The sequence below is a fragment of the Rhinopithecus roxellana genome, chromosome 16 (assembly GCF_007565055.1).
Source record: "Rhinopithecus roxellana isolate Shanxi Qingling chromosome 16, ASM756505v1, whole genome shotgun sequence".
Classification (NCBI taxonomy): domain Eukaryota; kingdom Metazoa; phylum Chordata; class Mammalia; order Primates; family Cercopithecidae; genus Rhinopithecus; species Rhinopithecus roxellana.
The window spans coordinates 98167003-98188096 of NC_044564.1; the positions used below are offsets into that span (position 1 = coordinate 98167003).

The 21094-nt window shown below is 51.5% G+C and overlaps 1 protein-coding gene across 2 annotated transcripts in view; it reads right to left on the bottom strand.

Annotated features, from left to right (window-relative positions):
- Positions 1–8274: 8274 nt before the first annotated feature.
- OLFML2A (olfactomedin like 2A) overlaps positions 8275–21094 on the bottom strand; it is a 35736-nt gene continuing 22916 nt past the window's right edge. Inside the window, exons 4-7 of one of the 2 annotated variants that reach the window (XM_030919071.1) lie at positions 18992–19241; positions 16280–16531; positions 12676–12861; positions 8275–10514 (exon numbers count right to left, since the gene is read on the bottom strand). In XM_030919071.1, the coding sequence (XP_030774931.1) occupies positions 9910–10514; positions 12676–12861; positions 16280–16531; positions 18992–19241 (1293 nt within the window). In that variant the 3' untranslated portion in view covers positions 8275–9909. The remainder of the gene's footprint in view (positions 10515–12675; positions 12862–16279; positions 16532–18991; positions 19242–21094) is intronic. The other variant, XM_030919070.1, reaches the window with a different exon arrangement.

Here is a 21094-nt window from a genome sequence, read left to right on the forward strand (position 1 = left end):
TCAGGTCCCAGATTCACCCTGCCATGGTGGGTCCATACCAGCTGCAGGGTGCTCCTTCCAAGTGCCAGGAGAGTGAGGGGCAGGGGGCCTCTACCCAGAATGCATGGCACAATCTCCTGGGAAGCATTTAAAACCCACCCAAAATGGGCCGGGCGCGGTGGCTCGTGCCTGTAATCCCAGCACTTTGGGAGGCTGAGGTGGGTGGCTCACCTGAAGTCAGGAATTCGAGACCAGCCTGGCCAACATGGTGAAACCCCGTCTTTACTAAAAATGCAAAAATTAGTTGGGCGTGGTGGTGCATGACTGTAATTGCAGCTATTCAGGAGGCTGAGGCAGAAGAATCACTTGAACCCGGGAGGCAGAGGTTGCAGTGAGCTGAGATCACACCACAGCACTCTAGCCTGGGCGACAGAGTGAGACTCTGTCTCAACAAAAAGGAAAAAAAAATTAGCCTAGCGCGGTGGTGTGACTGTAACCCCAGCTTCTTGGGATGCTGAGGCAGGAGAATCACTTGAACCTGGAGGCGGAGGTTGCAGTGAGCCAAGATTTTGCCACTGCACTCCAGTGTGGGCAACAGAGTGAGACTCCATCTCTAAATAAATAAATAAATAAAACCCACCTGAAACAGCTGGGCACCGTGGCTCATGCCTGTAATTCCAGCATGTTGGGAGGCTAAAGCAGGAAGATGGCTTGAGGTCAGGAGTTTGAGACCAGTCTGGGCAACGTAGTGAGACCTCATCTCTATAAAAAAGTTTATAAAACTTAGCTGGGAATGGTGTTGTGTGCCTGTTGTCCCAACTACTTGGGAGGCTGAGGCTGGAGGATAGCCTGAGCCTGGGAGGTAGAGACTACAGTGAGCCATGATTGCACCATTGCACTCCAGCCTGGGCAGCAGAGTGAGACCCTGTCTCAAAATAAATAAACAAATAAATAAAACCCTCCAAATTTCTGTCCTCGCTCTCACAGACTGGTGTATGGTCCATGGTGGCGTCTGGGCACCAGCATCTTTTGAAACTCCAGTGATTCTGACATGAGCCTATCTGGGCTGAGGTTGGGGACCATTGGTGCAGTGTTTTGAGAGGGTGGCACTGCAGCTCAGCCAATTCCAGCTGTGTGGGTGGCTTTGAACACTGTAGCAGCCTGTGCCTCAGTTTCCTCATTTGTGAAATGTGGGCAGTAACGGTACCTATTTCATGGGGCTACTGGGAGGATTCAATGAGATAGTACCATAAAGAATCAGCACCACACCTGGCTTAGAGCAAAGGCTTGGACGATGTAGCGCCTGTGGATGGTACCTACTCATTCCTTTCCCACCCTGGCCACGGGGAGATTTAGGACCTTGAAGTCCTAGGAAAAACGTCTATAGAGCAGAGAGGTCCCTCTCGAGGACTGTACCACTTGAGGTGACCAGGGGAGGTTCCCTTGCCCTGATCCAAAGCTGGTTGGGAGGTGTGGGCCGCTCCGTGGCTTCCGTGGGGATTCCCATGGCTCCTGTGGCTCCAGGAGCAGCCCACACTCCTTAGCAAGGCACGTGGAGCCCCTGGGCTCTCCACTCTTTCAGCAGTAAAGCTTACTGAGAGGGTGTGGTTGACTGTGGCTTCCCTGCTCCCAGCAGGCTCTCAAGGGTAGGAAAGAGACTTGCTGAACTTGGTGCTTCTGAGCCTGGCACACTGAAGGTATGCGTCATGGTGCACAGCCCACAGCGCACGACATGCAGACCTGCCAGGACAGAAAGCAGATGCTCTGAGCAGAGAACTACCTGGTCACAACCTGACAGTGGCCACCACTTCCTGAACGCCCACCGCAAACTGAGCCTCAGGCTAAGAGCTTACTCACAGTCGCCTGGTGACTGCTCTTTCTGGCATGTGATATTGTCAGCCAAGCTGATAAAGGTCAGAAATAAGCCTGTCCAGCCGCCGAGCCCAGAGAGCCCTATGGCCTCAGCCTCTGTGGGCCACAGACTTGCCTTGAATGCTGGATCAGGGCATAGCCCTGTGCCTGCCATATCCAGTGCTGTGAGTGTCATTGCCACAGACAAGAAAAAGGCCACAGGTTTTTTGTTTTTTGTTTTTTTGTTTTTGTTTTTGTTTTTGTTTTGTTTTATTGTTTTGTTTTTTTTTTTTTTGCCGTGCAAGCCACTGGTTGCAGACGAGTGTGGGGGATTTTAGGCAGATGTTTTTCTCTGAAGATGAGTTTTCTCATTTTCCTAGAACTGCAAGATGAAGAGAGTCGCTGGTAATATCCTGTCTGCTCTCCAGCCTCCATGATCTGAGATGGCATTCTAGAGATTTCTGTGTGGAACCTGACTTAACAAATACTGCTGCACAAATAAACGAAAGAAGTGCAGCTTATGCAGCGGCCATGACTTCAGAGCCAAGGGTGGTTGGCTCAGGAGCTCATGTATGAACTTGCCCAAGGTTTGAACATACATCAGTTGGTTATTTGAGGACGTTTGTTGAGAGTCTCCTGGGTGCTGACACGTCTCTACTAAAAATACAAAAAATTAGCCGGGCGTGGTGGCAGGCGCCTGTAGTCCCAGCTACTCGGGAGGCTGAGGCAGGAGAATGGCATCAACCTGGGAAGCGGAGCTTGCAGTGAGCCGAGATCACGCCACTGCACTCCAGCCTGGGCGACAGAGCGAGCCTCCATCTCAAAAAAAAAAAAAAAAAAGGAAGACAGGGTCTTGCTTTGTTGCCCAGGCTGGAGTGCAGTGGCACAATCTTGGCTCACTGCAGTCTCGACTTCCCAGGCTCAAGTGATCTTCCCACCTTAGCCTCCTGAGTAGCTGGGACTATAGGTACGCACCACCATGTCCAACTAATTTTTTTATATTTTGCAGAGACAGGGTCTCACTGTGTTGCCCAGGCTAATCTAAAATTCCTGGGCTTAAGTGATCTTCACGCTTCAGTCCCCCAAAGTACTGGGATTACCAGTGTGAGCCACCATGCTGGGCCTCTGGCTGGGGTCTTAAGCCAGGAAAGATGGGGTAGTGGGGAGCAGAGGGGACGGGCTGATGAAGGGCTCGAGGGATGTCATGATCCAGGTCACCCAAAGCCCAGCCATTCTGGCTTGCATGGGACTAGAGTCAGCCCCAGGGGTGTGTGCAGGGTGAGAAGGATGTGGCTCCAGTGGCCACTGCAGTGGTGGAGTGGCATTGGTGGTGTGCTTCTGGTTGGCATGTCTATGGAGAGCAGGACCCCTGTCATTGCCAGGGGCTACAGAGACAGTGCCCAGGTCTGCCAAATCTGGCCTCCCGCTGGGGGAGGCTGCGGAGGGAGGCCTGGCTGAGCAAGTGTGTCTGTGGGCATCTGCGCCTCTGTGTATGTGGGGGTGGAGGTGATCTTAATCCAAGTCCACCCATGAGTAGCTGAGACAGCTCCTCTAAGCTGCCATGTGAGGGCCTGAATCATATGGGAGAGAGCTGTTCCCTTTCCATCCAGGCCATCTCTCTGAGTATATCAAGGACAGTGTCCACTTGCTGCCCCTTGCTGTCTGTCCACTTTACCCTTGACGTCCCCTAAACATTTGCTAATCTTCCTTTTTTTTTTTTCTTTTGAGATGAAGTCTCGGTCTGTTACCCAGGCTGGAGTGCAGTGGCGTGATCTTGGTTCACTGCAACCTCCACCTGCCAGATTCAAGCGATTCTCCTGCTTCAGCCTCCCAAGTAGCTGGGATCACAGGTGCGCACCACCACACCTGGCTAATTTTTGTATTTTTCGTAGATACGGGGTTTCGCCGTGTTTGCCAGGCTGGTCTCAAACTCCTGACCTCAGGTGATCTGCCTGTCTCAGCCTCCTAAAGCGCTGGGATTACAGGCGTGAGCCAACACGCCTGGCCTCTAATCTTCCTTTTTAACGATGGGCAATGGGGCCTGAGGCCCAGCAGATACAATATCGGAAGGCACCTGTGGTGCTTGTTGTCAGTGTAGCATCCCAGTTTGTGGTCATTGCCACTGGCTTTCTTTTCACTATTGTAATATACAGCTTCCTCCTTAAACATTTGTTTAAATGCATGTTTTAAATAAAGTTTCCTCTAATTTTACTAAAATCATTTTAGTGAAAACAATGGAATCATCTGAAAGAGAAACAGTAAGTGTCATGCTGAAGGTGGAAAAGGGAAATGGGGAAAATCACTGAGAGGGGCTGTGAATGACTGCAGTTTGGGTCACATGGGACTGTGTGACCTCCGAGGGCCCCTCCCCAATTCCATGGTACTCTCTTTTTCCCAGGAAAGCATTTCCTTTTTTTTTTTTTTTTGAGACGGAGTCCCGCTCTGTCACCCAGGCTGGAGTGCAGTGGCGTGATATCGGCTCACTGCAAGCTCCGCCTCCCGGGTTCACACCATTCTCCTGCCTCAGCCTCCCGAGTAGCTGGGACTACAGGCGCCCGCCACCACGCCCGGCTAATTTTTTGTATTTTTAGTAGAGACGGGGTTTCACTGTGTTAGCCAGGATGGTCTCAATCTCCTGACCTCGTGATCTGCCTGCCTTGGCCTCCCAAAGTGCTGGGATTACAGGCGTGAGCCACTGCGCCCGGTCAGCATTTCTTTTCTTTTTCTTTTCTTTTCTTTCCTTACCTTTCCCTCGGCCCCACATTCTCTGACCCAGGAGTGAGTGTACCCTGCACCTCTCTCTGCAGCTGGCACAGGAAGGCAGGGAAGGGGCCGAGGCTAGTGTCTGAACACCTTTGGGAACGTCTGGCTTGTCTTCTCCATTCGGCAGGGTCTGGCTTTCAGTCTGAGTTGGATTCCAACAGCTCACCATTCCAATTAGTTCCATCAGGAGTTTAGCAACAATGCCAGTTCTCATAACAAACTCTTTATTTTTTATTTTTTTACATGCCACCACGCCCAGCTACTTTTGTTTATTTTTTGTAGAGAGGAGGTCTATGTTGCCCAGGCTGGTCTTGAACTCCTGTTCTCAAGTGATCCTCCTACCTAAGCCTCCCAAAGTGCTAGAATTACGGGCATGAGCCACTATGGTGGCCTCCAATTTCCATTCAGCTAACGGTGTACTTAATCTCCCATCCACCCACCCCATTCGTTTTTCCACACCATCAGTTCCCTGCAATGCCTGATCATGAAATTTTTTTTTTTTTTTTTGAGATGGAGTCTTGCTTTGTCACCCAGGCTGGAGTGCGGTGGCACCATCTTGGCTCACTGTAACCTCCCAGGTTCAAGCAATTCTCCTGCCTCAGCGTCCCGTGTAGCTGAGACTACAGGTGTGTGCCACCACACCCAGCTAGTTTTTGTATTTTTTGGTAGACAGGGTTTCACTGTGTTGGCCAGGCTGGTCTCGAACTCCTGACTTCTAGTAATCTGCCTGCCTCAGTCTCCCAAAGTGCTGGGATTATAGGTGCAAGCCACCACACCCGGCTGACAAATTATTTATTTTAAGTTATTAAATGTATGTGTTCTGATAAGGATATGGACCACAGCATTTAGTCCAGACTTTTAAATCAAACCTTTGATCATGTCTTTATTTAGATATATCCCATCTTGTGGCAAAACAGATATCTCAGCAACTTACAAAAATAGATAAAGTACAACAGAATAAAAATAAAAAGATTAGGGTAAAGGTAAAAGCAGAAAGCTAGAATGAAGCGAGTCTAGTAGGAGACTCAGCACAATTGGAAAAAAAAGGGTCTCCAATTTGACTTTGAGCTTCCCAGCAGCCAAAACAAGGAAGAAAACATGACTGGTTACAAGATTCCTACCAACAGTTAGTCTGGGACTTTGGTGCAAAAACAGACCTTGACTCTACTGCCTGTTGGAGACATGACCCTGAGCAGGTTGCTTAAGCTCTCTGAATTTGAGGCTCATCACCTGTAATGGGGAGGAATAATGCTGGCCTTGGGGCTCCTGGGTGGGGATTAGTGGTAAAGCTCTAGGAGGGTCTTGTCCTCACTAAGCTGCATGTTCTTAGCTCTAAGAGGGAGTTCACAGCCCTACCCTGAGCGGGAGAGAACTTGACCAAACCTGTGGCATGAAAGAGGTGGGGCTGGATTCCAATCTAGGGCTCCCTAACTCCCAGCCAGGGCTGTCTGCCAGCCATCCAGTGCCATGTCCTGTCATGACAGCGGCTTCCAGTGCTGTCCCAGAGTTAAAGATGCTTTGGAACACATGGGCTTTCAAGAGCCCTCAAATCGTTCCCAGGAAAATCCCCCAGTTCCACCTTTAGCACTACCCCAACGCGGGAGCTCCATTCTCTACCCCACCGCAGAGAAAGCAGATTAAATGTGAGGCCTGGACATCTCTAGGCGGAACCCAAGGGGTAGCCAAAGCCCCTCATGAGTCATGTTGTTCAGAAACACCCGAGACAGCTTCCTTTGCCTTTGTAGACAAGGTCATCAAGAAGACCTGGTCCTTCTCAGTCCAGGCCCTTCCTTGTTTGAAGTACCTTTTGCCAAAAGTAATAAAGCCCAAGACAGGTAAAAAGAAACAAAAACAAAACCAAAAAAACCCTCAAAAGCTGTTGGGGGCCAGGTTTCCATGACAGCTCACAGGCATGCAGTTGTGGGCTGGTTCCAGTTCCCCGCAACAAAAACCTTTCCTTTCCTCTCCTCACCAACAGGACAGCATCCAACTGTCTTAGAATTTTTTCTCTGTAAATTTATACTTGACTTTGTTCTAAAAATGACTGGAGGCATCTACTCCTTGGCTTGGCATTCAGGCTTTTTATGAGCTGGCCCCAGCCTCCTCCTTGGGGCTTCTCTGTGGATGCAGTTTGGGGATAAAAGCAACAGCCTCCCTTTCTGGAGCTGCCACTGGAGTGACAGGCTGGTGGCAAAGAACACGCAATGACCAGCGACTAGAACAGGCTGAGCTGCTGTGTGAGCCTGGGTAAGTCTCTTCTCCTCAGTGTCCTCATCTATAAAATGGGCACATTCAGGATACAGACCTCCCACTCTTGTGAGACTGCAAGCATATGCCCGTGGCAAGCTTAGCACGGTTGGTGCTCAGTTAATGATGATGGTTTCCTTATCTGATTTTGAAACCTCGTTCTCCACTTAACTGCCTATGTGATGAGTGACCTCACTGTTCTAGGCTCCAACGTGACCATGTGTAAAATGAAGAAACTGGCTGGGCGTGGTGGCTCATGCCTGTAATCCCAATACTTTGGGAGGCTGAGACAGGTGGATCACCTGAGGTCAGGAGTTCGAGACCAGCCTGGCCAACATGGTGAAACCCTGTCCCTACTGAAAATACAGTTAGCTGGGCGTGGTGGCAGGCCCCTGTAATCCCAGCTTTTCGGGAGGCTGAGGCAGGAGAATCACTTGAACCTGGGAGGCGGAGATTGCAGTGAGCTGAGATTATGCTGTTGCATTCTAGCCTGGGCAACAAGAGTGAAACTGTCTCAAAAAAAAAAAAAAAAGAAAAAGAAAAAGAAAAAGAAAAAAAAAGAAAAAAGAAAAAAAGAAAGAAAGAAAGAAAGAAAAGAAAAAACTGCCCATACCCACCACATAACCCACTTACAAGGGTCTGAAAACAGAAGAGGCCTAGTGAATGTTTGGAGGCTGTGGCCGGCATTCCCCCAGAATGCAATGCTGCTTGCCCTTTAACTTTTAAAAATTAGCCTATTCTTACTTTCCTTTTTTTCAGATTAGTGAAGAAAGGGGGGCCTTCTCCTTCTTCTCACATGGTTGGGCTATGATGTCACGAAAGACACAGTCTTGTAAAACCCACACCCAGGGCCAAGGGAGATGCTGGGGCCTTGCAGCCCCCTGGTGAGTCTGTAAGAGGAGCCTGCAGTGGTTGGTTGGCCAGGGGTGGGGGCTGGATATGACCACGATGAGTCAGGCCTGGCTGGGCTGGGTGTCATCATTCCCCTGTATTCCAGGGTTGAGTTAGAGCTTAAACAAAACATCACCTGACAATGCCCGAAAGAAGTGTAGGCATTTCCTGGCCAGGCGCAGTGGCTCACACCTGTAATCCCAGCACTTTGGGAGGCCAAGGCGGGTGGATCACCTAAGGTCAGGAGTTCGAGACCAGCCTGGCTAACATGGTGAAACCCCCGTCTCTACTAAAAATACAAAAACTAGCTAGGCGTGGTGGTGGGCGCCTATAGTCCCAGCTACTAGGGAGGCTGAGACAGGAGAATCGCTTGAACCCAGGAGGCGGAGGTTGCAGTGAGCCAAGATTGCGCCACTGCACTCCAGCCTGGGTGACAAGAACAAAACTCCATCTCAAAAAAAAAGCATTTCTTTACACCCTTACACTCTTGGCTGTGCAGCTGACTTTCCTAACATGGCAACTGGTATTCAAACTTACAGACATCCCGGGAGCTGGCATCGGGACAGAATGAAGGCAGCAAGGGCTAGGGAGCGGCTGGGGATGAGTATTAATGTCCTTCACAGGTGCCGGGGTGCCTTCCCAGGTAGGGCAGCCTCCATGACAGAACCTTCTGGAAGATTGTCTGTGCCCAGCTCCCAGTGTGACACTCAGCTGCTCTCTCAACTTTTCTGAGCCTCTTTCTCTTTCATAAAACAGGGAGCTGGGCTAGAAAATTTCTTTCCAGCTCTAAAAATACTGTCTAAACAAAGCAGAAGAGAGGCAGGCTTGAAGGCCTTGTCCTTTGGGCTGTGTGGGTCTGAGGCTCTGGGGAGCCATCAGTGGCTCTGGGCAAGGTGGCCCCCCCGTGCATGCTCAACCCAAGTCCTGGGGTTGGACTCTGAAGCCAGGAAAAGTTCAGTCTGCAGACCCTCAGTTCTTCCCTCCCCATTCCCACCCTCTGGTTCTCTCCTGCAAAAAGAAGAAGGCCTGATGTCTCCGCTGGACCAACTACTCTCACCGTGTCTTCTGCAGCCCTCAGGCTGCTGGGCCAGGTCAGGGCTGGCAAGGAAGAGGGAAACTGTGTCATCCTGGCACCATGCCAGCCTTGGGCCTAGGGTCTTATTCATGGCAGACCCGGAGGTATCCCTGAGTGTGTAAAGGTTATGGGTTTGAAAGCCCAGAGAAAAAGGACAAGGCGGACTCCAGGCCCAAAGGCTCTGGGATGAATCAGGGAGGGGACCCAAGGTCTGACTATGTGAGCAACGCCAGTGCTTCTGGGTGGAGAGGGAGCCTCAGCTCAGCTCCCCACCCTGGCACAGCTGCCTGCTGCCTTCTCAGCTGCTGCTGCAGAAACAAATGACGGCACTGATGAAGAATAAGAGAAAATAAAAATGAGCGCAGAGCAGAAAGGGGCCTTGGAACAGAGGACGGGATTTTCTCTCGGGGTGCGGTTTCTGTTCAGCAGCTAGGTGACGGTAGAGGTTTGGAATGTAGCCGGACAGCGGGTGGGGTGGGCTGGGCTGGGGGACTGGCCAAAGACAAGAGGCAAGGACATTGGCTAAGGGACCCAAAGCCCAGGGCCACCAACAGCTCAGCCAGAACAGAGCCCCGGGATGGCAGGCAGAGCCGGGGCCTCCACCCGACACCAGCACACTGGCCCTAAAGGCCTCTGGTTCTGAGTGGTCCTGGGAAGGGAGAGAGAGTTGAGAGAACAAGAGAGACCAGGGGAGATGGGGGAGGGCAGGGAGAGGTGTGTTGAAGTGTCCTCACCTGTAAAATGGGGCTGTCGTGAGAACACAACCTGCCTGATCACAACTGTGGCATGAGGCAAGGGACGGTGCCTCTCTGAGCCTCTGTCTCCTCATCTGTTAAATGGGTTCATGATCTCTACCTCCAAGGGAGGTGCTGGGAGAATCAGATGGGTAAGTGTGTGGGAAGTGCTTGGCATGGTGCTCTGCAAGTGGAAGCAAGTATTACCCACTGGGTGCTGAGGAAGCTCAATCCTGGTGACCACCTCATGCCCAGTCCCAGCCCTGGGCTGGCCCCCAATAAATATTTGCGGACTGGGTCAGTTGCAGGAGCTGCTGTGGAGAGCCCCTGCCGCACTGCTGCCCCTCTTCCGGGAGCACAGGTCTCCACTCAGACCACAAAGTGGAGGGTGTAGGTGAGCTGGTGGCCATTGTCCCAGGCGTACAGCACCCGCTCCTTGGGGTTGTAGTCGATCTGGGTGGTGTAGGCATGCTCGTTGAGGAAGGGCAGCTGGGGGCGTGCGTCGGTGCCCGTGTGCGTGTCGAAAGCATAGGCGACCTGGCCTTCCTGCTGGTTGTATGTGTCCACGGCATACAGGATGCCACACACCAGGAAGCAGTTCCCATAGGAGTTCCGCCGCAGCCGTGTCTTCCACGTGGTCTCCCGGTGCACCGAGAGATCGCCAGGGTCCAAGCGGCTCAGGACGATCACCTCGGGCTGGGCCTCATCGCGGTCGTCCACGGCGGGGTAGATGACCCACAGGCCACTTTCATCCACGGCAAAGTCGATGTCCGAGTGGCCGCGCCACTTCCAGGGTGTGGTGTCCTCGTATACCACGTCGGGCAGCAGCGCCCAGGAGGCCACGAAGCGCTGACGCAGGTCATACTTGATGATGTTCTTGGTGAAGGCGCGGTTGTAGTAGAAGGCGCCCTGGTACACCACGTGGCCCGTGCCAATCCAGTTGTAGGGCAGCTTGTACATGTTACTCCAGCGGCCTGCAGGTGGAGGGCGACGGTCACCCTAGACCTCCTGAACAACCCCAGCCCACCCACATCCTCTGAGACCACCAAGGGCTCTCAGTGGCCCAGTAAGCAACTGATGCCAAGCATATGCAATGTGCCTGGAGCTGAGATGACATCTTACTATGGCACGAGCGTCTCCCGAAGGAGGTCTATTGTCATCTCATCTGCTTAAGAAGAAACAGGCTCAGAGGATCAAGGTCACCCAGCTCTGGAATGGCACAGCTAGAATTTAGACACAGGGTGACATTAGCCCCATTCTTTGTCTCCAAGCCTTCGTCCCTGCTGTTCCTCTGTTAGGACTGCCGTTTCCCAGGCTGTCTGCTTGAGGAATGCCTGCCCACCTTTCAGAGCCCCAGGCCAATGTCACCTCCTCCAGGAAGCCTTCACTAACCTCCCTATCCTGAGTGAGGGGCCTCTCCTCCAGCCTCCCATAACCCTTTGTCTTTTTTCCCCCAGGACACATCTGTAGCAGCCAGACATAAGCCTTCATCTTGATACTTATCACAGGCTTCTTCCACCAGCCTGTGAGCTGCTTGAGCAGAAAGCCGGCCAATTTTGAGCTAGCAGAGGAAGGATTTTAGTTGTTCCAGGCCTTTATTTTTCATTTTGTAGTTGTTCCAGGCTTTTCTTTATTTTTTTTTTTTGATAGAGTCTCTCTCTGTCACCCAGGCTGGAGTGCAGTGGTGCGGTCTCGGCTCACTGCAACCTCTGCCTCCTAGGTTCAAGCGATTCTCCTGCCTTAGCCTCCCAAGTAACTGGGATTACAGGCACCTGCCACCACACCCAGCTAATTTTTTTTTTTTTTTAAAGAGATGGGGTTTCACCATGTTGGCCAGGCTGGTTTTGAACTCCTGACCTCAAGTGATCCACCTGCCTCGGGCTCCCAAAGTGCTAGGATTACAGGTGTGAGCTACTGCGCCCGGCCTTTAGTTGTGACTGCATGGCTCTCAGGGTTAAGTCCAAATTCCTTCATCTGGCTCACCAGGCCTGCCCCAGCTTACTCAGTCACCATCCCCTGCCCCACCCCAGGCCATCACGTTTCCTGTCATTGCCAGGCCTCTGCATGTGCTGAGCCTTCTGCCTGGAACACCCTTCCCTCTTCCTTCCACATGGCTTACTCCTACTCTTCTTCCAGGGCCCAGCTCAGCATCACCTTTACGGGGCAGTCTTCCCTGATCTTTAGGGTGGGTTCCCATAGCCCCTTCAGCGCTCCCTCTAATGCTGTACTGACATTGTCTCTTTAAGCCTTTGCCTCCCCCACCAGAGTGTGCATTTCTGAAGGGCAGGCTAGATCTAAATGACCCCTTCCCCGCATCATGCCCCAGATCTGAGAATTCTGCCCTTCCCTGTGCCGTCAGCTCCGTCCTGACCCCTGCCCAGACCTGCAGCTCCTCTAAGGCCAGAGGCCCTGCTCACCTATAAAACAGGTGATAACCCCACCTCCTGGAGGTATGTAGCAACCATGAGCTGATACACGGGGTGGGGCGAGATCAGCACAGGGTAAGCACTCCACAAATGGAAACTCAGTATTGGCCCCTTGACGGTAAGTCACGCTTGCAAAGGCAGGACCATGTCCCTCTTGTTTACTGCTGCATTCTGGTTCCTGGCAGGGTGCTAGCGCACAGGGGTGCCCGGGGGTCTGTCTGGGCCTCCATCCCAGTGCCCTCAGCCCAGACCCCCCTCCTTGGGGTGGCTAATAATCTGGGGCTCAACCGGGCTATACCATAGAAACCCACAAGGAGGCTGGGCGCGGTGGCTCAAGCCTGTAATCCCAGCACTTTGGGAGGCCCAGACAGGCGGATCATGAGGTCAGGAGTTCGAGACCATCCTGGCTAACATGGTGAAACCCCGTCTCTACTAAAAATACAAAAAACTAGCTGGGTCGAGGTGGCGGGCGCCTGTAGTCCCAGCTAGTCGGGAGGCTGAGGCAGGAGAATGGCGTAAACCCAGAAGGCGGAGCTTGCAGTGAGCTGAGATCCAGCCACTGCACTCCAGCCTGGGCGACAGAGCTAGACTCCGTCTCACACAAAAAAAACAAAAAGAAACCCACAAGGCAAGGAAAGCCAACTCTCCATGAGGACCCCTCCCCAGGCTGTCCATACCCAGCCCCCTCTTCACCTCCGGAGTGCCTGACCTTGCTTGAAGTTTTCCAGGTTGCGGAACTCCACCAGGCTGTTTCCATAGTAGTAGTTGGTGACATAGATCCTGTCGTCTCGAGCTGCAGGGTCCTTCATCCAGGCTCCCTCGTGGCGCCCATAGCTGTGGTGCCTCACGGGGGGGTCCACAGCCCGGAGGGTGCCCTCACAGCTCGCCTCTCTGCCTGTGGGAGGAGGGCAGGCAGCATTGGTACACAGATTCCCAAAGCCCCCAGCCAGAGCAACAGGCTGGCAATGTTATCTGGGTCCAACTTAAATCTCTCCTGATATTTTGTTTATGGCCTTCTTTCCCCTTTCCTCATCATCAAAGCAATGCCTGATCATTACCAAAAACATAAAACACTCAGAAAAGGAGAATGGAGGCCAGGTGCAGTCGCTCACGCCTATAATCCTAGCACTTTGGGAGGCCAAGGCAGGTGGATCACTTGAGGTTAGGAGTTCAAGACCAGCCTGGGCAATATGGTGAAACCCATCTCTACTAAAAATACAAAAATTAGCTGGGTGTGGTAGGCGGCACCTGTAATCCCAGTTACTCAGGAGGCTGAGACAAGAGAATCGATTGAACCCAGGAGGCGGAGATTGCAGTGAGCGAAGATCGCACCACTGCACTCCGGCCTGGGTGACAAGAGTGAAACTCCGTCTCAAAAAAAAAAAAAAAAAAGAGAATGGAGAAAATAAAAATCTTCAAAGTTATATTATTCGTCATATGTGGAACCTAAAATAGTCAAACTCGGCCAGGCACAGTGACTCACATCTGTAATCCCAGCAATTTGGGAGGCTGAGGTGGGAGGATCACTTGAGCTCAAGACTTGAAGACCAGCCTGGGCAACATAGCAAGACCCTGTCTCTACAAAAAAAAAAAATTTTTTTTTAAATTAGGTGAGCATAGTGGTGTGTACCTGTAGTCCCAGCTACTGGGGAGGCTGAGGTGGGAGGATTGCTTGAGCCTGGGATGTTGAGGCTGCAGTGAGCTATGATCACACCACTGCACTCCAGCCTAGGCCACAAGAGCAAGACACTGCCTCAAAAAAAAAAAAATTAAAATTGGCCGGGCACAGTGGCTCACGCCTGTAATTCCAGCACTTTGGGAGGCTGAGGTGTGTGGATCACGAGGTCAGGAGTTTGAGACAAACCTGGCCAATATGGTGAAACCCCATCTCTACTAAAAATGAAAAAAATTAGCTGGGTGTGGTGGTGGGCATCTGTAATCCCAGCTACTCGGGAGGCTGAGGCAGGAGAATCACTTGAACCTGAGAGGTGGAGGTTGCGGTGAGCCGAGATCACGCGATTGCACTCCAGCCTGGGCAACAGAGTGAGATTCCATCTCAAAAATAAATAAATAAAAAAAAGAAACATTAAAAATTAAAAAAATAAAAAGTCAAACTCATAAAAGCAGAGAGTAGAATAGTGGTTACTAGTGGATGGGGGGATTGAGAAGATGTTGCTTAAAGCATTCAAAGTTTCATTTAGACAACAGGAATAAGTTCAACATATTGTATACTTGAATATTGCTAAGAGAGTAGATTTTAAGGGTTCTTGCCACAGAAAAAAGATAAGTAATGTGAGGTAGTATATATGCTAATTAGCTTGAATTAGCCATTTCACAGTGTGTACACGTATCAAAGCATTATGTTGTACATTATAAATACATGCATTAAAAAAATTGTTCTTTCTGCAGTATGCCAAACAAATGAATACATACAATTTTTGTCAATAAAAAAATTATTTTTTTTCTTTTTTTCTTTTTCTTTTTTCTTTTACTTTTTTAAAAATAAAATTTACACTCTTATAAAATAAAAAAAAACTAAAAACTGCCATTATCCAAAGAAAATTTTTTTTTCCGTTCTTTTATTCTCTTTTTAAAAATTTTATTTCACAGATCACTTGAGGTCAGGAGTTCAGGACCAGCCTGGTCAATAGGGCGAAACACTGTCTCTACTAAAAATAGAAAAATTAGCCAGGCATGGTGGTGTGTGCCTGAAATTCCATCTGCTCGGGAGGCTAAGGCAGGAAAATCTCTTGAACTCAGGAGGCAGAGGTTGCAGTGAGCAGAGATCACGCTACTGCACTCCAGCCTGGACGACAGAGTCAGACTCCGCCTCAAAAAACCCCCCCAAAAAACAAAACAACAACAACAAAAACAATAATAATATTTTATTTCAATAGTTTTTGGGGAACAGGTGGTTTTTGGTTACATGGGTGAGTTCCTTAATGATGATCTCTGAGATTTTAATGTATCCGTCACCTGAGCAGTATACACTGTAGCCAGTACACAGTCTTTTATCCCTTACCCCCTCCCACCCTTCTCCCATGCAAAGCAAAATTTAAGCATGTGGCATTTCCTTCCTTTTCTTTTTTCTTTGCATGTACAGTCATGCAGACATACTTTAAAAAACTGAGTATACAGTTTTATGTATCCTGTTTTTAGCTTCCGTTGAACAAATTCTCTCATCTTTAAATAGCCTTTTAATGATGTGATTTCAAGGTCTGCCAGACCGGTGGACAGCTGTGCCCTGAATTTATCTGACCAGTCCTCCCCATGTCAGCCATTCGGGTTATTTCCAGTTTTCTGACATTAGAAACGATGCCATGATGCAACCACTTAAGCTGCAGCTGTTGTTCCCACTGCTGGTGGATCCTTCAGGAAAAATTCCTAGAAGTGGAATGACCTTGGACCAAAGCAGGACAGGGTTTGAAGGACTGTCACCACAGAGAGCCAAGATCCCTTCGGAAGGATGGGATCAATGACTTAACGAGGAAGATTTCTACCATGAGACACAAAGCAAAACTATAAATGCTGACATCAAAACAGGGCCGACGATTGGACACAGGAAATAAAGAAATAAAAATAGTTGCTGGATTTAATGATGGCATTCTAGGTGACATTTTAAGAAGAATTTGTTGAAAATACTACCTGGGCTGGGTGTGGTGGCTCATGTCTGTAATCCTAGCACTTTGGGAGGCTGAGATGGGAGGATCACCTGATATCAGGAGTTAGAGGCCAGCCTGGTCAACATAGTGAAACCCTGTCTCTATTGAAAATACAAAAATTAGCCAGGTGTGGTGGCAGGCATCTGTAATCCCAGCTACTCGGGAGGCTGAGGCAGGAGAATTGTTTGAACCCGGGGGATGGAGGTTGCAATGAGCCAAGATCTCACCATTGCACTGCAGCCTGGGTGACAGAGTGAGAATCTGTCTCAAAAAGAAAAAAAAAGCTCTGCCTCCTGGGCTGGAGTGCAGTGACACAATCTCAGCTCACTGCAACTTCTGCCTCCTGGGTTCAAGCGAGTCTCCTGCCTCAGCCTCCCAAGTAGCTGGGATTACAGGCACCCGCCACGACACCTAGCTAATTTTTTTATTTTTAGTAGAGAGGGGGTTTTTCCATGTTGGCCAGGCTGGTCTTGAACTCCTGACCTCAGGTGATTCGTCCGCCTTGGCCTCCCAATGTGCTGGTATTACAGGAGTGAGCCACCGTGCCCAGCTGTAAAAAGCATTTCTTATCTTGAGGGCTTCACAGAAACAGGCTGTGGGCTGAATTTGGGCACAGGCTACAATGTGCTGACCCCTGTGAGGCTCACTCACCTTGGCTGGAGACTTCTGGACCTGAAGGTGGCTCGGTGGGCAGGAGACTGGTGGTGGGGGTTGGGGTGATCATGGCGGTGGTGGTGGTGGTGGCAGGGACTGAGGTGGGGGTGCCAGGAGCCAGGTCCACTCCCTCTGAGGACCTGGGCTCAGCCTCATCCTGCTCTGCGGAGTTGGGCTCTGCGGAGTTGGACCTGCTCTCTACTTTGGGCGGCAGTTGCTCCAGCCAGGAAGTGCCCTGGAGGGCGTTATCTGCAGAGAGAAGACACCATGCTCACATCCCAGCACCACCTGCTGCCATGTGGGTCTCCATCAGGTCTGCTGGCCCCAGGGAGTGGAGGGGGGGCCTCCTCAGGGTCTCCCCACACCTGGAGCGGCCGAAAGGTCTCAAAGTGGGAGGCAGGGAGGACTTCACAGTCACGGCTCTAAACCCAGCAAGGTGGCCTCAGCCAAGTCCCCCTGCCTTCCTGGGCCACCTCTGTGAACTGAGAGTCATAAGCCCACCATGCTGGACTATGGTGGTGACTACAGAAAAATGTACAGAAACATTTGCACAGATTCCAGCAAATATGAGGTACCAAAAAGGAGATCCCTTTCCTTCCTATGCATCAAGCACTTTGTACCAGTTCTCTCATTTGCTAGATTCAATTCTAGAGAGAAGCTCTTGTTCCCATTTTACAGGTCTTCTCCTTTTACTCTGCCATGGAAAATGCAGCTGCTGCCAGAATCAAATGCGATGGCATGAACAAAAGTGCTTAGAGGGTTGGATCCAGTGGCTGGTGCCTGTAATCCCAGCACTTTGGGAGGCTGAGGCAGGCAGATCGCTTGAGCCCAGGAGTTCAAAACCAGCCTGGCCAACATGGCAAAACCCTGTCTCTACTAAAAAATAGAAAAAATTAGCCAGGTGGGATGGGCGCCTGTAGTCCCAGTTATTAGGGAGGCTGAGAAGGGAAGATCACTTGAGCCCAGGAGGTCAAGGCTTTGGTGAGTCATGATCGTGCCACTACACTCCAACCTGGGTGGCAGAGTGAGGCCCTGTCTCAAAAGAAAAAAGGAAGGAAGAAAGGAAGGAAGGAAGGAAGGAAGGAAGGAAGGAAGGAAGGAAGGAAGGGAGAAAGGAAGGAAGGGTTTAGGGAAACACTTTGGTGACACCAGCCGGGTATGGTGGCTCACTCCTGTAATCCCAGCACTTTGGGAGGCCGAGGCAGGCAGATCACCTTAGGCCAGGAGTTCGAGACCAGCTTCGCCAACATGATGAAACCCAGTCTCTACTAAAAATACAAAAATTAGTCAGGCATAGTGGCACGTGCCTGTAATCCCAGCTACTTGGGAGGCTGAGGCAAGATAATTGCTTGAATCTGGGAGGCGGAGGGTTCAGTGAGCTGAGATAGCACCATTGCACTCCAGTCTAGGTGACAAGAGCGAAATTCCGTCTCAAAAAAAAAAAAAAAAAAAAAAAAAAATTGTGACACCAGGGAGATAAAGGAATGGTGCTGTTATTACTATGATGGTCTGGTGCCCAGGGGACCACCTGGTCAGCTTGGGGAGGGGCTCAGAGACCCCTTGACTTGAGGGCAATAACCTGACTTCTTTTTTTCTCCATTTTGGGCTTTCTCTTTGCACAGGCCCTGCTGTGGGCAGCCTGGGCCCTGGTGGGGATGGGGGTCATCCCCTTGGTTGAGGAGGACCACAGGGAGGCCTGGCCTCAGCAGCCTGCCAGGACAGGGCCCCTGTTCCCACAGGCCTTGCTGGCAGAGTCAGATGCCTGCAGCTGTTCTTAGGCAGTGTCCCAGCCAGGGGTCAGAGGCTCTGTGCCATGTCCAGACCAAGCTGGCAGGGCTTGGGCCAGCAGCTGGGACCAGGGGGAAGAGGCCTCTGAGTCCTGAGAGGCCAGGAAACAAGAAGGCTCTCAAAGGAGCCTGGTCCCTGACTGTTTCACCTCCATGCGCCCCTTGCACATGGGCTGGAAGGAGGGCTTTGCAGGAGGAGGTGGTCAGCAGGACCCAGGAAGGGGAGGAGCAGGTTTGGGACACCCCTCTGGGACATCAAAAGAGAGCAGCCATCTGGGGAGGGTCTTAGTGGGGGAATCAGGAACCACAACCGCTAGAGATGGATCAGAAATTTGGGGTATCTTGAAACTTGTGTCTCTTGTTTGCCAATTACTTTGTCACCTTTCTCTGTGATCCAGCAGAGAGCTGCAGGAAAAATACAAGAGGCTGTGGGCTCTTCCTTGGGGATATAAGAAGAGGGAGGAGATGGAGAGGAAATGAGAGACGCCCCCAAAGCCCTTGTCATTTCTCAGGAGCCCGGTATTCTCCTGCCCCCCACTGTGGTGGCTGCCTGGTCATAGGTACTTTTTCTCACTAGACTATGAGATCTGTGGGGACAGGGACTGTGTCTCTACCATTCCCTGTCACTTGGTCAGAGTGGACCTTCAGCACATCTTCAAATGCACAAAGAAAAGTCCAGCAAAGGTGAAGACGGCTGTAAATACTGGAAAGCCACCGAGTGGCCCTGCAGGTTGGTTCTGCTATTTCATCCCAGTGACCCCGAGTGGGGTGTTATCCCCATATGTGGATGAGCAGAGGGCACTCAACAGGTAATCAATGGGTGTGACTGAATCTGGGGTGGTCCGACTGCAGAGAAGATGAGGGGATTCCTAGGAGGCATCCATCCCCGACTCCCCAGGGTCCCCATTCCCCTCCTACTCACCTGCCACCGCCTCGGTAACCTCCTGCTTGCCCGCCTTGTAGTAGGTGAAGCCCCGGATCACAGCCTGCTGCTGGGCCAGGGCGCGGGGCTTGGCTGTGGGCTGGAGGAACCTGCCCTTGCTGCTCTCCTTCCTCAGCTTCTCCACCTGCAGCAGCTTCTCCTTGGGAGGTTTTGGGAGGCCTCTGTCTGCAAAGCTCTTCTGCACACTGCCATACCTGCTGATGTCCTTGCCTTTTCCTCCAGCTGTGTCCTGGAAGGGAAGAGAAGTCTCAGACTTGAAGGACAGTAGAAGAAATGTTATGGGGAGTCCTGGGGGCTCAGAACGTGGGGGCTGGAGGTGGCCATGTTGCCCCAGGCCCTGTGTCCCAAGCACTCATGAAGTCACAGCTTTCCTTTACCCCACCATGGTGGCTACATCCATGACTGGTTTGCCTCAGTTTCCTCACCCAGCTCTTTAGTTCCCTTGCAGGCTTGAAGTCCAACCTGATAGGTTAGATTCCTGTCCCACTTCCAACTCCTGTCCACTCCCCCTGGGGGGCAGGCCAGAAGGACCAGCTCCCCGGGAGGCAGCCTCCTCTACCTGCTCACCTTCCCAGCCTTGTCTCTCTTCCTCATTGGTCTTAGTATGTGGGCAGGGGAGAGGTTCTTAGGCACCTAGGCAAGGTGACCAACTCATCCCAGAGTGCCTGGAACATTTCTAGTTTTAGCACTAAAAGTGCTGCATCCTGGAAAAACCCTCAGTCCCAGGCAAACTGGGACAGGGTTGGTCACGCAACCTCTAGGATATGCCATTTCTAACATTTTGTGTTTTGTTATTTTCACTTCCTATTTAAATGCCTCTGATGCTGGCTTGGCACAAGAACACAGGGCCTGTGACATCACTCATTGTTGGGCAGAAACTCCAGCAGATACGGCAAGTACAGTAGCCGGGTGCCTTTTGCACCACTGCCAAAACACGCTTCATTCTCGCCTGCGGAATTGGCACGGGAATGAGCAGGAAGCCAGCTGGGGGCCAAGGCACAGGCTTCCTAGCTGCTTTATCGGCATCTAGGTGGTCCCAGTTGCAGACACAAATGGCCCCATTATCACAGTGTCAGCAAAGGAGACCGAGATGTGGAGAGGAAGAGAGGAAGAGGGTGGGCTTGGCAGTCACGCAGACCTAGCTGCCAGTCCCAGCTCCGCCACCGCCTCTCCATGTGACCTCTCTCCATGCCTCATCTGCCAAATGGGCAGTGTCACCCCTCCTCCCAGGTGGCTATGGGATCCACTGACAATGTCTGTGAGAAAGTCAAGTTTTAAAGTAGGAATTTCACAAATGTCAGCTCCCTTCTTCAGTCACTCACCGAAACACAAGGCCAGTGTGAACAACGGTGTGGCTTGTGTCTTGCCCGAGGGTGACTGGCCAGAGGACCCTGAAAGGGGTTGAATCCAGTCTGCACTCCATCCGCCAAGCCACATACCCAGCAAAGGCTGGAGCCTCTGTGCAACTGGCTCACCCAAAAGTGGTTGTTCTTTCTAATTGATCTGCTCAGAGGGAGAATCAGCTTCGCAGTTCATCTGCCTACAGAGAGGATGTTTATCACATTTGCACGCAGGTTATCTGTCACGGGTGACTCTGCCTAGTGACAGAACCAGTGCCTCTGCTCACTCTGTGCTCTGAGCTTGGAAGTGGAGTGCCTGGGTGCACTGGAGTTCTCTACCCCAGGGTGGGTTGGATGAATGGGTATCAGTCTGCAGGGGTCCCTGAGGCTTTGCCCACCTCCCTCTGAGCAGGCTCAACCCAGCCAAGGGCCCAGCCACAGCAGGGGAGGCTAGAAGAGGTTTTGCTGCAGCCAACCTGGTCTCTGAGGGCTAGGCAGGGGGCCCCGCCTCCACAAGCTTGTCCCCACTAGCTTCAAACTTGGGAATGAGAAGGTTGCCAAACACCTGGCTTAGGGACCAGCCCCCTTGGCAGGATCCCCAGGCCTATCCCCATTCCCTGTGCTGACTGTGTTTGCTATACAGCAGGTACCCCCTGCACCTCACCCTGCCAGGGATTCTCTAGCTCTGCCAGCCCTCAACCCCATCTTACAGCCCCAAACCCCCACCAAGCTGGCCCTCAGG